The sequence below is a fragment of the Physcomitrium patens genome, chromosome 7, assembly GCF_059467195.1.
Source record: "Physcomitrium patens ecotype Gransden chromosome 7, ASM5946719v1, whole genome shotgun sequence".
Classification (NCBI taxonomy): domain Eukaryota; kingdom Viridiplantae; phylum Streptophyta; class Bryopsida; order Funariales; family Funariaceae; genus Physcomitrium; species Physcomitrium patens.
Window position 1 is genome coordinate 4,840,312 of NC_143416.1, and position 16,449 is coordinate 4,856,760.

Below are 16,449 nucleotides of genomic sequence, written 5' to 3' on the forward strand. Positions count from 1 at the left end.
TTCATGTTAATATAAATTAAACATGCATAAAATTTATATTAAAATGAAAATTATAAAAATGAATTATCTAAATTTAAAAATTAACTTCACAAGTATATATATATATATATATATATATATATAGAAACATATGTTGTTGGCCACAAAAATATTGTGAAAAATTAATTTATGGTTATTAATTCAAAAATAGACTATTCCTAAAGAAATGTTGACCATGATATATATATATATATATATATATATATATATATATAACAATGGAACCATTTTTTATTTTTGTTAAAAATATAATATTTATTCATTACAACAACTTAAATAACTATATTAAAAGAACTTCAAAATAAAGTACATTTATAGTGGTATTTTCATCTTCATAGTTTGTAAATAAAATTTTTTGATTATATTTTAAGAATTAGAAACCCATATTATAAGATATAGAAAAGTATTTTTGTGTGTTTTTGTATGTTCTTATAAATTTCTAAAGATTTTAATGCATTTTCATAAGTTCTGTGAGTTTCCATGAATTTCTATGCATTCTTTGAGTTCCTCTGAGTTTTTGTGCATTTTCTAAGTTCATATAGGTTTATATGCATTCACAGAGTTTCTATTAATTCTACTACGTTTTTTATCTCATCTATGTATGAAATCATATATAAGGTGGAAAAGAATCACCTCTAAACCCTAATTTTCCAAAGCTTGTATTACAATCAATCAACCATGTTTGGAATGCACAAAGATTTTTTAGTATTAAAAAATATATACTTAGAATCACTATTGATATTGTCAATTTTAGAATTTACCATAATTCTATTAATATTGTCAAATAGGCCATTACAAATAAAAAATACACTTTAAAAAAATTACCTCTTCAACCAAATATCTTTTCAACTATTACTTAATATTTTATAAAGTATTAATTTTATAACATAGAAGTATTAGATAAAGAATATTCTTTTATTATTCATATACTTTTTTACATTCACAACAATCTACAAATCTATTTTTATAAAATAAAAACCAAGTAGAGAATTATTGGTAGATATATTCAAATTACTTGTTAAGGATATAAATCACAAATAATAAAAACCTCGATATATACTTGTGTCATTCAAAAAGAGTAGATAATCACTCAAAGATGATATAATATTAAATTAGAATGGATATTGCTAAAGATAAGAAGATTAGAGACTCTTGAAATAAGACTAATAATAAGAAAGGTATTGGTAAGAGTGAAAAGACTTCATTTTTGCCTCCATATATGCTATTTAATTAGCAACTATGTGACAACATTCTATATGACCTTAGACACATGTCCAACTTGCAAGATAAATTTCCTACATAAGCACCACATGGCCAACTTATAACACAAGTTGCCAAGATATACACTACATGGCCAACTTTTTGGCTAAGTTTTCAACCCACTAATCAACTACAAATATGTATAAAGTCAAATCTACATCTAAACAACTTCTAAGAAGCTTTTCTATAAGATATTATCAAATCTACCTTCATTTATCTTCTATATAATATTTCTTATTTATATAATTATGTATGTCTATAACATTGCTGCTATCTATTTGCTCACTAGGTTATCTTGTTAGATTCAATCACATATTTCTTTAAAGATTGATTCATGCCAAATATCTCCAAAAACTCTTTAATAGCTTGGAGATATCCATCTTCTTGTTGCTCTTCACAACAACAATCACCCAAGTTTGCTCTTCAATAATGAAGTTTATCTATAAAAGCTTGGAATCAATGTACTTCATATACATGTCCATAATATTGTTGTGACTCCCTACTTTAGAGTTAGTGAAGTTCTAGATTTCTTTCAAGTTATGCGCTGCCATCTCTATTGACATTGGTAGCAATGTGCTATAGAATGTTATAATATTGGAGATGTTCATAATTATTTTGTACTTCACAATCTTCAAGATAAAGTTATGGAGATTCTATAAGTCAAATGAGATAGGCAACTTGACCTTTAATATGCACATATTGTTGAATTCATTCAGTACATTGAAGTCACAATATAAGATATTATATTACTAATAAGATATCTTTTGGTATTATATTGCTTATTACCATTGTTTAAAAAATATCACATATATAGTATATATATATATATATATATATATATATATATATTCTTTAAATTTATTTAATAGATTGAGGTCATAGATATTGTATTTCAAGTTATTCACTACAATTACAATAAAAAAAAAGCTTTTGCATGTACCTAAAAGGCAATACATGAGATACCTTCACTTCCATGCCCATATAACCTTCTTGAGGTATGTTTTTCCTTCTATAATCACTTTGAGGTTTGCTAAGAGGTGCTACTTGGAATCCAGGTCCATGAAAAAAGTATCAAGGATTGAGAGATACTTGAATGTGTGGAATATAATGCAATCATTGTTATTGCTATAGAAGTACAACTTGCTCATCTAATGCTTGTATTGTTTTGCATCCTTTGCAACAAGGTCCATGTAAGTTGCCATCACAAAAAGCTTGTCTATTTTCAATATCTTCAAACTATACTTCTTTTCATCTCTTTTGCTCTTAATCCCACTCTTTAATTTTTCCATGGTGAATGTCCATAATAGTTGCATCTTTTTGTACTAATCTAACACAATTTTATTACAATCCAACATTAAAGAAATTTTGAATAAGTTACTTAAATTTTAAAAAGTTCCAATTAAAAGAAGAGATCATTACACCCTTACTTATGATTATGTATCTAATTTTTATAATATTCTCTTCTTGTAAGAGACACAAATTGTTGGTTCTTTTGACAATTTGCCTTACTTGTAAATGCATGTCTATAATACAATAGAGATGGTTGGTATATCTCTTGATATTCAATTTATTGAAGTCAAATTGACAATACTTGTGCTTCTTCTAAAACTTCATACTTTCTCAACATAGTATTTCAAGTAATTGGTGAACGCTTATGGAAGAAAACATTGCATAAGTGTCAACATCTCTATGATTGATCACATATATGCTACAACAACCATTATTGTGTCTTCTCTTTATCCCAATTCTTCTACAACTGCAATTATGAATTCCTTCATGATTTCCAATTACTTGCTAGAAGCATTGAAACTCTCATATTATTCCACAAAGATCCATCCACCTCTAATTTAATAGAATGTAAAAGACTATGAACAATAATCTCTACTTTGAACCATGTACTTTTATGTATGACTTCATAAATTCCTAAACCACTCCTAATGCAATTCTATCTAGCTTTCTTTTTGAAGAACATAGAAAATTGACACAAAAAACCAACTCGTATATTTACATAAATAGGTAACTTAATTCTATTACCTAATTGCCATCACTCTACAGCAAAGCTTTTTAAAATCTTTTCCAAAGTAAAACCATCAAACAACTTTTTAGAATTATGTTGATAAGGAAGTCCTTTGATCCTTCAAACTTATCTATCCAACCTTTAATCATATGCACCATCTTCTTCCCTAGAGTCCATCTAAAAGCAATTTACAATTGTTAGCATGTGCTCTTTATAACCTAGCACTTCTACTTTTTTTATTACTACAAGGTGTCAATAGCCTTAATATCCTTTGCAAATCAATTAATATGAGTTGGTAGAATATTAACTTTTCAGTTCACAATTTGGACTTAGTTTTGTTCCACCACCAATTCTTTTGCTTGGAGAAATTATTATCAAATATTTATAATTATGTAAAGATCTCTATTTCCTCTTTTTGCACAAATTGTCTTTTGCTTCCTAATCTTAGAACTTTATCATGTCTCCAAATACAGTTCTTTGATTCAATATGAAGATGGCTTCAAATCTTGCAAAAAAGAGATAGAAATAAATTTTGACTAATGAATAGAGAGCAATGATGGGTGCAAAGAGAGGCAAGCACAAAACTTCAATGTAGAGGCTGCAATCAATCTAGCAAGCAAAGAAGTGGTTATTGGGAATTCTTAGAATCCCAATAACTTGGTTCTTGGAAATACTCAAGGTTCCAACTACTTTATGTTTTCTAAGTTCTCCAAGTTCCCTAAGTTTTCTATATTCCTTTTTCATAACCAATTAGAGTGCTTCTTTGTCTCTTTATTTCATATCCAAATTACCTTATATATATATATATATATATATATACACATGAATATGTGTATTTACATGCTTTACTTTTTGTCTCTTACATTACATAACAATATGTTGGTTGAAGTATTGGAAGACAAAGCATTTAGTGTAGAATTCAAATGAGATTTGTAGCAATCACATCATTACTACAGTGCTTCATAAAAAAAAAAAAATTCAAAATTCAAAATAAAGAATATTATTTCAAGATGTCAATCAGAAATATAAATGTCATTACCATTCTTTGAAAATATATGTTGGTGGAGCACAAACAGGTGACTTCCATAAACATATGAAGTAAAAATAAAAATGAAAACAACAATTATTACCCTATGTTTATATTTAGAAAGTATAGTGTTAATTATAGTAACACTTAATACATTCTATTAGGCAATAGCACTTTACTTCAATCAAAAATGATACAATCCATGCTTTCATAGAATTCAAGTTTCATTCCTTTAAGGTACCTTTTTTAATATAAATTTTAATGCATTACTTTACTTGGATACATAACAATAATTAATTTATACATTATGAATTTCGTCAATGTTGACAGTAAGGATCAATGTACATCATAAATCACACTAAAAATTAATGATAGCTTTTAGGCATTGCTTGGTAAACTTCTAATAATTCTAGTTCTTTTGATGAAGTGTTACTGCCTCCAACACCAAGGCGCTTCAATGGATCTAATGTTACTGCGGAATTGAAATGCATAGTAGTAATATTAGAAATTTTCATGTTTTGTCTTCATAATACAGGATTTTGCACATGTTTGTGATGATGAGGAAAACATACTCTTACAACACATGGATTGAAACAATTGTTACATTTTGGCAATTCGTTTCGCCTTACACAAAAGAAAAGTAGAAGAGAAAGGAAATGTAAAGAGGGGAGAGGGGCTTTTCTTCCATGCTAATCAAACAAACATCCCAAATATTCCGAATGTAAGGAAAGAACAAGGTTGTCCCCAGACAATGAAGCCCCAGAAATTAGAACCTGTCCACCATGTTCGATAATGAGTAATCAATTAGAGCGAAAACTCCTGAGCAAATGAGATAGGTTCTTTACTTTCATAAACAGTGCCCCAGGAGCTGTCTTTACGCTGCTAGCATCCATACCTGACCGGAGTAGTCAGTGTTGTTAGCTTCAAAGCGTTTGGATAGATGTTTGGAAAAACGAAAGTTTCTTCTTTGTCGAAGTTGACAGCAGGTTAAATCTGTTTACTACGATCTGGAGCCAAGCAACTCCCGATGTGACCAGCCATAATAAACGTCGACCTCCACTTGAGTGGTCCTAAGCCGTCTTACTTCTCAAACCCAATAACCCAAATGAGAACATCCGATTGGATTTCATTTTCCACAAGAACTTCAGGAGTGGATGGAGCTAATAGTAGTATATCATCCAATTTGGAGTTGATTCGAAACTCACCCACTGCCACCAAACTCCATGTGAAGTTTAGACTAAGTTTTCAATACAAGGAAGTAAACTCGAACAATCCTTCCATTTGGAATTAATGTTGGAGCTGTTCAAAACTTAATCGACTTCACAGGAAGGATAGACCAGCGTATCCATTTCGAAACTTCTAATAGAACACTAAACCTGAATTTACTTATCTGTCCATTGTACTCGCTCCTATGCACCATAAGACCCAGCTATCGCACCTGTACAATACCAGCACTGACCAATTTTTGAATTTTGCCCATTACCATAGGATTCTTCATGTGCTCCTGGGCTGCCTTGGGGTTCTCCTGGAAATCAGTGAGTACCTGCGCACCAATAGATTTTGTGAACACGCTGCTAGTATTGAAAACCTTGTCTGAACCTGTCAGCTAATTTCAGTTGCTACAAACGGCACTATCAATAACGAAAAGAGACTATATTCTGGAAGTAGGTTAATCTGCTAGGCGCTTTAATATATGAATTCGCAGCATTCAAGGCTATGAAACTTTCTATTTCTATAATATAGTGATTTACCCGAAAAGTGAATGACGTAACAATAAAATGTTCCAATGTAAAAAAATAAAACTAAATACAACCCCGCAATACGTCATACCTGTCTCATGACAGGATCCGACAAGATGCCTTGAATCTCTGGATCTGACATAGCCCTCGCCTATATCCAGGAAACCACAGATCTGTTAGATCTAATTGACATATGTGGGATGCGTCAATAACTCAGAAACGTCAAATAACTGAAGCCACAATTCAATCCAAGGTGAAGCAATACACGATCCGCGACTTGAATGCTGACCTGTTTCTCTTTCAAATCATCAGCGCTAATGTCTCCTCTGTTCATTTTGTTGATTTGGTCCACACATCTGCACATGAGAAAACAATATTCTTTGTTAAGATGTAATGCCGAATCGGCAAATTGTGCGTAAAAGGAACTTCGTTACATCTCTAACCATTTCTTCAAACGAAATCGTAGGAAATCAAGAATTGTGTAATAACTACATACCTTCTAACACCATCCATCAACTCCTGGTTGCCCTCATTGTGCTTCAATCCAAGCTGACACCGTGAAACAAAAAACAGTGAGAATTAAAAATATAAGAGAGAAAACGGGGGGGGGGGGGGGTGGGGGGATATAGAATACGCCGTTTGATAACATTTCCAGGTCAAAACCTAAACACGGGACAAAATAAACAAAGCAACTGCGGATTTTGCAACTGCTTAACATTGCAACTTCATTTCAAAGTCCAAAGTTTCACAGTTTCTGCGATAAATCCATTGTGAAGAGGCTAACAACAGAACCACCACTGTAGTATGTAAAGGGAAAGCTAAAATAATTAGCTGATAGAAGTAATACCTGGTATGTTTGTAAGGCTTTATCGTATTCCTTCATGAAAAATTGGATGGCACCCTTCCTAGAGTACCCCTTCACAAATTTCTCGTCTAATTCGATGCACTTATTTGCATCTTTCAGGCCCTCTGGTAAAGCTCCGAGCTTAGTGTAGCATGCTGCCCTATTACTGTAAACCTGCCAAACAAAATAAACAACTAACTTAGCTACAAGAATATGTGAACATGATAAGTTAGAATGGCACATACCTAAAGAACCTACAAAAATTCTCGCAACTTCTAATCTGGCATAAAACCTTACCTTCGCGTCTGAAGGATTCCTCTTAATTGCCTCTGTGTAGTGCTTGACAGCCTCAGGATACTGGTCCTTCTTGAAATACTCATTCCCTGCAAACAAATGGCGTTCAATCCGTCAAATACTGGATCTCAAAACAGTAAGAATATTGAATTGCAAGAACCTGTTAAGAAAAAACTACAGAAACAGTCTGTACGTCATACCTTTCTCTCTCTCTTGGTCAGCCATAGCTGGATCATAGTATTCTTGCTGTTCTAATTCCTTCTTGGTACGTTCTGCCTCATTCAACTTCTTCAGAGTATCTGGATTACGATGCTCCGTCAGAGCTTTGTTGAAAACTTCGATAGCGGCATCGTAGTCTTTGCTTGTTTTGGCCATCTTTGCCAAGGCTGTACCTTTTCGTGTCAAAGCCTTCGCAATCAATTTGTAATCAGCATGCAATGACCTTCCAGTCTCTACAGCCAATTCACAGTCCGCAATGCACTCCTCGTACTGCACAATACAGTGTTAGCACGGAGTAATAATAAAACGTCATCACAGCAAGGATTTCTCAACTAGCCAGAAGAGTACAATCGACAACGGATAGAGGAGAATTAGAGATTGGGTTACACTAATTGCAAAAACCACGTATCTTGCTAAAATACGTCAGGTGCAAGACCCTTTCGGACATTAAAGCACAGTATTCTTATGTCAAGAACCATTCTTACTTCATACGTAAGATTCGATGTTATTCCATTTCTTTTGTTCATTTAGTTAGTTTTGTACAACCAAATTTACAAAATCTCAAATGTAGGCTATCGACCTCACAACCCAACAGAAATTTTCTATTACCAGGCACTCATTCAATTCCCAACACACCGTGCATTATCTAACAGGGTATAACAATTGATCCGGGCAGCACCAATGCGTAGAAATTTCCAAATTGATATATTTACTGGTTCTCTTATGTCCTAAGCTCAGAGCCATTGCAATCTCAGTGCAATACGATTCCATACACATATATCAGACAAACCCAAGAGCTTACAACAAGAATGGCCTCTACAAATTGTCAATTATCTGATCATATAAAGGAGGTCTAGTTTCACAGCACGCACCTTGCCCATCTCCAAGTACACGGCGGCCCGGTTGGTAATGAAGGAAATATCCTCTCCGTCTAGTTCTATAGCTTTGCTGTAGTGCGACACAGCCGCTTCGAAATTCTTTTTCTTGTACTCCGCATTCCCACACTCTTTCTCCTTCACAGCCTCAGTCTTCCGCATTTTCTTCTCCTTCTCGCCGTCATTCACCTCCATCGGTTCCGACTCCGGCTCCGGCTCGGGGGCAGTGGCAGAAGCCGCCTGTGTTAATGTCGCACTCCGTGGCCGCTCGTCCATGCGAATCTCTGGAGCCGATGATGCCTCTGTGTCGTGACCGTCCTCACCTTCAAACTCGGTCCCAGGGTCTGCAGTCTGTAGGTTCACGCCTAAAAGAACACCGATCACTTGCATCATGCGAGGATCATTTATGTAACGTGACAAGTTATTTGGATTTTTCTGCGCATCGTTGATCATCGCGACGAAGTCAGGCTGCTGCAAGTAGGGCCGCGTCCGTGGATCACCCTGAAGTTTCACCCATACGTCAGGTCCAAACATGTTCCCGAAAGGAGAGCTGCCCCCCATTGGAGAATCCCCCGAAGGAGGAGCCCGAGCTCGGGGCTTGGCTGCCTCTGCATCCGCCAATCCAGACTTCAGACCATCATTATTTGGATCGGTTTGCAAGCCCTTCTTGTACGCTGAAATTGCTTCATCATAATCTCGGAGACCCACATAAGCAGCACCCAATCGGCTGTAGCCTTTAGGCCACTGGGGCTTCAACTCCACAGTTTTTTTAGCGTCCCGGAGGGCGTCTTGATACTTATGTAAAGAAGCGTATGCAGCTGAGCGATTGGAGTACAAGACGTGATTGTCCGGGGCTAGAGCTATTGCATCCCCAAAATGCTTAATAGCATCCTCGAATTTCCCTGCAGAAAATGCGGCATTTCCTTTCGCCTTCGCTTCGTCTGCCATGATTGAATTTCCTTGTGCCTTTCCTTACGTATAATCCTGCGTCAAAAAATTCCAAGATGCTTTCAGGATAACATTGAATATGCAGAAATTAATCACAGAGCTGCTAATTACAATGTTAAGTAATCAAATCAACAGTACTCGTGCCCAGAATATAACTCTAGAAGCTCATACTACGTTCACAATCGTACTTACGATATATAGAGCCATGCTCAATTAAGCCGAACCCACAGGTGGGGGACCTGAGATACGTAAGCTCAAGCACAACTCGGTTGAAACCCGCAAGTAAGTGGAAGTTCTCATAGCACATCATCAAATGGACCATCACTCTACATCCGGAGTGATTCTAAAAAAAGATGATCCATCGTCTAAACTGACGCCAACAATCGGGAAAAAAAAATAGGCATCAATAAAAGTGCCCAGCAGTTAAACCAATACTCGAACCCATTCTGTCCCCGTCAATCCAAAACCACATAGACGATGTAAAGTTGCCTAAACATCAACTGCGACGCAAACGAAGCCCGTGCGTGCTCAAAAAAAAACACAAAGTGATCCAAAGATACCAAGCGGTCCACACTCTTGAAAACTATGCTCCATCTCACAACGATCACACCACGGGACACAAGATACCTCCGCAACGATACCGACAGAGGAAATCGTTGGAAGAACACTATGACTTAACGAAATTCCGCAACTGTCCCAAGATCGAGACCCAAATACCACCAGAAGCAGCAGCAACGGCGGATGATTAGACTCAATTCAGACGCAGGTAGGCTCCAAACCCAACACCAACCCAACACAGCCAAATCACAATCGAAGATGAAAATCGGGAAAGGGGAGCGTGAGACTCACCCGAGGCATGCGAGATGTGGATGTTGCGAATGGCGAATGCGAAATCGAATTGGACTGCAAATTGATGAGCAAGTGGCGCCGGCGAATTGCGAGGCGCGGTGTGCAAAGGAGGAAGGACTGCAGGCGTCGAGACGAGCAGTTCAAATGACTTCCTGGGTCAGTCTGTGCAGCATCAACATACATCAGCAGCCCGGCCCAGCCCGACCCCGCCTCGGAAGCACGGGCAGGAAGGAAGGAAGCTCCTAGAAGCACCCCCCCCCCCCCCCCCCACCCCTCTCGGGAACAGCTTCGTTCCCCTCACATGCGCACTCTCGCTCACTCCGTTTCCCCCGCTGGAGAACCTAGCTGTTGTCTTCACAATCCCGCATGTGTGCATATATATATATATATATATATATATAATAAATTTAATAATTCACGTGTCTATATTTATATCTATAAATTTTTGTATATTTATATACTTATAAACATATATACACAAAACACTTAAAAAAACTATATATAAATATATATACATATATATACATATATACATATATAAAAGTGTGAAAGAAAAAAACATATAAATATGATTAAAAAACCACAATAATTTTTTTTCTTCTTCTTCAAAACGTCATTGAATTGGCTTAAAGAGTTAATTGCAATTATTCTCTATAATTTATCTTTTTCCTCAAATTGAAAATTTATAATTCTGACTATACTATTTTTATTTGGGGTTATTACAAGAAATATAGGCGGGTGATAGAAATTCATCTGTCTATTTATGTCTATGCTTAAAATTTGAATTTTTTAAGATTGTTTTTCTTTCCAAATTAATTCTCAAAGTATTTCATAAAATGTTCATATACCTTAATAATAAATAGGTGTAGGCTTCTTTTACATGGTATTTAGTAGAAAAAATGAAATGCATATCACAAAAAAAATGTAATTACAATTGAAGTACAATTAATCAAATATTTTCACATATAAAAATCACATGATTCATATTAAAAATTAATCAATTTTTGGTGATTTAAACAAGGTGCAATAAATTTGAATCCTACCTCATCCAAAACATCACCTGAGACCACCCCCTCCAATCTTAAGAATAGCCCATCTGAAGTAGTATATATTATTATTTTTAATATTTGTTTGTTTTTGTATCCTTCATAATGTCAAAAATCATAAAAAACAATAAATTAAATAAATTAAAATTGGAAAATAATAAATTATTTCAAATTAAAAAAATTCATATTGAAATCATTTAATCTATTAATTTGCTTACTTTACAAAATAAACAAGAATGTATGATTAAATTCAAAATTTATAAACTATACACCAGTCTTCATCAACAACTTGATGGAATACTAAAAAATATTCACTTAATGTTATTTTTAAAAATAATATAGAGATGTTGCCATTTTTTAAAAAGAAAATATATATATATATATATATATATATATATATATATACATACATACTTATATACAATCAAAGAAAAAATCATTGATTTTTTAAAACATTCATTATCATTCTAAATACATCCAAAGTTTTTTAGAAGGCCTTTTGAATTTTATAACATATATGATTTTTTAATTTGATTATATTTAATTCCATTATTATATTTTAAAATATATTTCTCCAAAACTAAAATAATATTTTTAATAATAATAATCCATCAATGTCATCATAAATCAATAAAACAAGTACTCTCTATTTACTATTTCATTAGAATACTTTTTACAAGAAAATTATAGAACATTTTTCTATAAAAAAGAAGAAATTAAAAATTATTCAAATAAAATTTGTTTATATATCTATTTATATATATATATATATATATATATATATATATATATATATATGAATAGAAATCTGTGCCGATGGCCTCAAAAAATTTGTAAAATTTTAATTTGTTGTTGCTAAATCAAGAATTGACTACTATTAAAGAAATATTGATCAAGAAAAAAAAAGATGAAATAATAAAATAATAAAATAAAAAGAATATATACATAACAATGGAACCATTTATGTTTAATAAGTGAAATTAGAAACATTATTTTTATTTACTACAACAACTTAAATAACAAAGTTAAAAGAACTTTGAAATTAATCACATTTATGGTGGTATTTTCATCTTCATTGGTTTTAAGATATAAGATTTTAATTGTATTTAGAAAAGACAAAATCCTTGTTCTTAGGCATAGAAAAGTGTTAATATGTGTTCTTATGACTTTCCATGGATTTTCATGGATTCTTATGTATTTTTGTGAATTCCCAAATTTTCTATAAATTTTCATACATACCTTGAATATCTATAAGTTCTCATACATTCTTTAAGTTCCCATGTGTTTCTCTATGTTCTCCAAGTTTCTATTAATTCCCATGTATTCTTCATCTCTCTTGTATATAAAATCCTATTAAAAGTATAAAAAAATAAATTCTAAATCCTAATTTTTTAAAGCTTATACTACAATTAATTGACCAAGTTTAAGATGCATAAAGAACTTTTAGCATTCAAAGATATATACTTGGAATAATTAATGATATTGTTCATTTTAGAAGTGACTAAAATTCAATTACAATTATCAAATAGGTCTTTATAGATAAAGAATATATTTTAAAGAAATTTCCTTTTTGAATTAAATTATTCTATAATTACTACTTAACATCTCATTAAATATAAATTTTTTATTATAATAATAATAAAAAAATATTCTTTTATTACCTATGCATTCAATTATATTTATTGAAATCTACAAATTTGCTTTCAAAAAACAATAATCATGTAGACATTTAATGGTATGAATGTTCCTATTGATGCTACTTTATTGCTCATTAGGATTTTCATGTTAGACTTACATACATATTTCTTCAAGGATTCTTTGATGCCAAATAATTCTAAAAATTCCTTATTTAACTTAGATGTATTCATCTTGTTATTGATCATGGCAACAAGAATTATCTAAGCTTGCTCATTAATGGTAAAGTTTATCCATAAAAGCTTAGGATTAATATATTTTTTATATGTTTCTATAATCTAATTATGGTTCACCACTTCAAAGTTAATGGTATTCCAAATTCATCTCAAGTTATACTTTTTTTTATCTCAATTGAAATTGATAGCAACTCCTCAAAGATTATTATGCAAATACAGATCTTCACAATCTTTTCATACCTTATAATATTTGACATGAATGTGGATTTTGCAAGTTAAAGGAGATAGGCATTTGAATACTTAATGTGCGCTTATTATTGAATCCATTTAATAAATCAAGATTACAATATAAGATATTATATTATTATATTATTTATAATATATTATTCAATAGATAATATATATATATATAGCATGCACACATTGTTTGAACTCATTTAGAAAATTGAGGTTATAGATATTGTATTTCAATTTATTCACTACAATCACAATTAAAGAATTTTTGTTTATATCAAAAGAGTCATAAAAAAGATACTTTCTTTTTTATTGCAATGTAATTTTTTTGATGTACATTTTTTTTTTAAGATTGCTTTGCATCAAGGACATGAATCTAAAAGAACTAAAAGATCAATACACTCTTGTATCACTCAAAAGACTAAAAATTACTTGAAGATGGTAATATATTGAATCAAAATGGCTATTGCCAAAAATAAGAAGACAAGAAAGGCATTGACAAGAATGAAGAAAGATTCACTCTTACTTCTATAAATATTCTCTAACTAGAAACTACATGGCAATATTATATAGGACCTCCAACATGTATTGACTTTTTTAATATATGTTTTAACTTACAAGGCAAACTATTTATATATATGCCACATAGTTGGCTTATTTTATAAGTTTTTAGCTTATTAATTAATTACAAATATATATACAACTAAAGTAACATCTATAAAGCTTATAGGAAGCTTCTTTAGAAGATATTATGAAATTAACCTACTTTTATCTACTTCTATTTAAATCATACAGACAATTATTAAAGTAAATATATATGTTTGTAACATTATCTTCCCTTCTAAGGCCAATTCTTACAAGAAGTGGTCATCATCTTTCATAAATCTTGTTGTTTTTTTATCTTAATTTTGATGGATGTCATCAATGAAAAGTTTCAACTTTGTTTGCTATATTTGTAAGATTTTTATTGGCTTTTATGTGTGTTCACTAATATCATATCTATACCAATGAATAAGATATTCCAATGCATTTTGGTATCATCTTGAATCTAAAACTTCTTCTATCTCAAATTCTTGATTATTATCCACTTCTATAGGAAGAAGTGGCATTTATCTTCTTTTCAAGATATTTATTGTCTTATATGCCTCAAAAAGAGACATGTAGAATATGAGATGAATCTTCATAGACTTCAATAGATATAATCAATAAGCAATAAGATTGAATTATTCACAAATAAAAAAAGGTCAAAGCTTACAATAGACCAACTTGTTATAAGGATGAGTAGTCTTGAAATTACAACAAAATAACAATATCTTGTTACTAACATTAAATTGTGATTTTATTTTTGTAATATGCATCTATATTAATCTTTTGTCATAATATTTTTGAGCTTATTTTAATTGTACCTTTATTATTACATGTACCTTTGACAAAAAAATTGCCAAATCTTCTACCATAAGATTATCAATTTTTAAAAAGTCAAAAGTATCAAATTATAGATGATGATTGTAATTAGCAAAAAAAAAATGTTTTTTGAATAGAAGAATATATCAAATTATTGTATGTAAACTCTACCAATGGCAAAAGAATTGTCCAATCATCTTGATAATAGTTGATGGTATATCTCAAATATTATTTCAAAACTTAATTCATCTCATATGTTTGTCCATTAGTTTGAAGTTGAAAAGCCAAAGAGAGCTTTATATCCACCTTTAAAATCTTAAAAAAATTTCTTCAAAATCTTGATATAAATTAAATCCTACTATCGAATATAATATTCTTAAATAATCCATGATAGCAATAAATATTATTAAAAAAAGCTTAATTATTTCTTCACTAGTGATAGATTTTATTCATGGTACAAAATATGCCATCTTGGTAAAACAATCTACTATCATAAATATAAAATTATACAAACCTAAGATTAAAAAATCTATAATAAAATCCGTAGAAACAAAAGAATATGGTTTTTTTAGAATAAGTAATAGCTAAAGAAGTTCAAAAGGTCAATGATAAGGAATTTTGGATCTTGAACAAATATCATATAATTGTACAAAGTCTTTGACTACCTTTTATATTTGAAGCTATCAAAGAATTCTAGATATTAGCTCCAAAGTCTTATTGTATCTTTAATGTATGAGTATTAGAAAGTCATGACTAGCTTAAAGAACATGTGATTATGCTTTTTTTTTAGAATATATAATTATTCTTTAAAATAGAATAGATTATTTTTGAAATTAAATCTAAAAGTATCTTGAGATTTGAAAAGATTATTTTTAATATTATAAATAAAGGATCAAAGGACATACTTGATTGAATTTTCTTGAAAAAAATTGAATCAACAATCAATATTGATTTAATTGCTCAAAATTTAAAATATTTTGGCTTCAAGAAAATCATTCTTTATTAATCAAAAGATGCATTTTTTTTTGTGCAAGATACAAATGTTGTTATATAATAACATAATTATATGGTAAAAATTAAAAATATGGATGTTATTATAGAAGAGCCTAATAAAAAGATGTAATAAAAAAATAATAAATTATAAAAAGATAATAAAAAATTTAGTCTTAATATTGCCTTTTCTAGAATGAACTTCTATTTAATTTATAAAGGCATAAATGAGCCAAATCAAAGTAAATGAGATAAGAAATTGATATAGACATGTTTAAAAGAGAATTAAAAATAAATTAAAGTAAAATTTACTGCAAATTACCTAATATTCATATCCAAAGAGGATTAGTTGTCAACTTGGATCAAAATCAGATCTAGGAACACAAAATTATATACCTACATTAACTATAGGATTTTTTTGCAAACCAAAGAATAGAAATTAAGAAAAGACTTTATAATATTTCTTTAAGCATTAGTTTTGAGTAATTTGAGTTTTTAATGACTTTGTAAGAATTTTGGAAAGTCAAAGTTGTTTTTGATGAATGTGGTTTTATGAAATAAAAAAAGGTTTATACTTTGGAGGTTTTTATAAGTTTGGTAGTAGATCTATGGATGAAAATTTGTGGATTTATAATTATAGATATTTTTATTGCATGTTATAAATTTGAGCATGATCAAATGATTAGATTAAAGGTTATTAAAATTCAAGTGGATTAGAATCTCAAAAATAGAGTTCTAAGGATTAATAAGGATTTTTAAGATCTTTAACAATCTGCTAGTTGGATTGACGTGA

At 31.0% G+C, this 16,449-nt stretch overlaps 1 protein-coding gene across 1 annotated transcript; it reads right to left on the bottom strand.

The window, feature by feature from the left end:
* Positions 1-5,552: 5,552 nt before the first annotated feature.
* LOC112284761 (hsp70-Hsp90 organizing protein) lies at positions 5,553-10,246 on the bottom strand. Its single transcript, XM_024524940.3, has 9 exons — positions 10,112-10,246; positions 8,312-9,298; positions 7,421-7,709; positions 7,224-7,309; positions 6,930-7,100; positions 6,579-6,631; positions 6,372-6,438; positions 6,174-6,233; positions 5,553-5,886 (listed from the first exon to the last, which is right to left on the bottom strand). Exons 2-9 carry the CDS (start codon positions 9,260-9,262, stop codon positions 5,773-5,775), a joined length of 1,791 nt encoding a protein of 596 aa, XP_024380708.1. The 5' UTR covers positions 9,263-9,298; positions 10,112-10,246; the 3' UTR covers positions 5,553-5,772.
* Positions 10,247-16,449: the final 6,203 nt, after the last annotated feature.

Bases quoted from the DNA above. Each gene is read 5' to 3' on its own strand.
- LOC112284761 (XM_024524940.3), bottom strand. From the start codon at position 9,262: ATGGCAGACGAAGCGAAGGCGAAAGGAAATGCCGCATTTTCTGCAGGG. The intron at 7,710-8,311 runs GTGCGTGCTGTG...TGTATTGTGCAG, and splicing joins TGTACTTGGAGATGGGCAAG to TACGAGGAGTGCATTGCGGA. The intron at 7,310-7,420 runs GTATGACGTACA...ATTTGTTTGCAG, and splicing joins TGACCAAGAGAGAGAGAAAG to GGAATGAGTATTTCAAGAAG.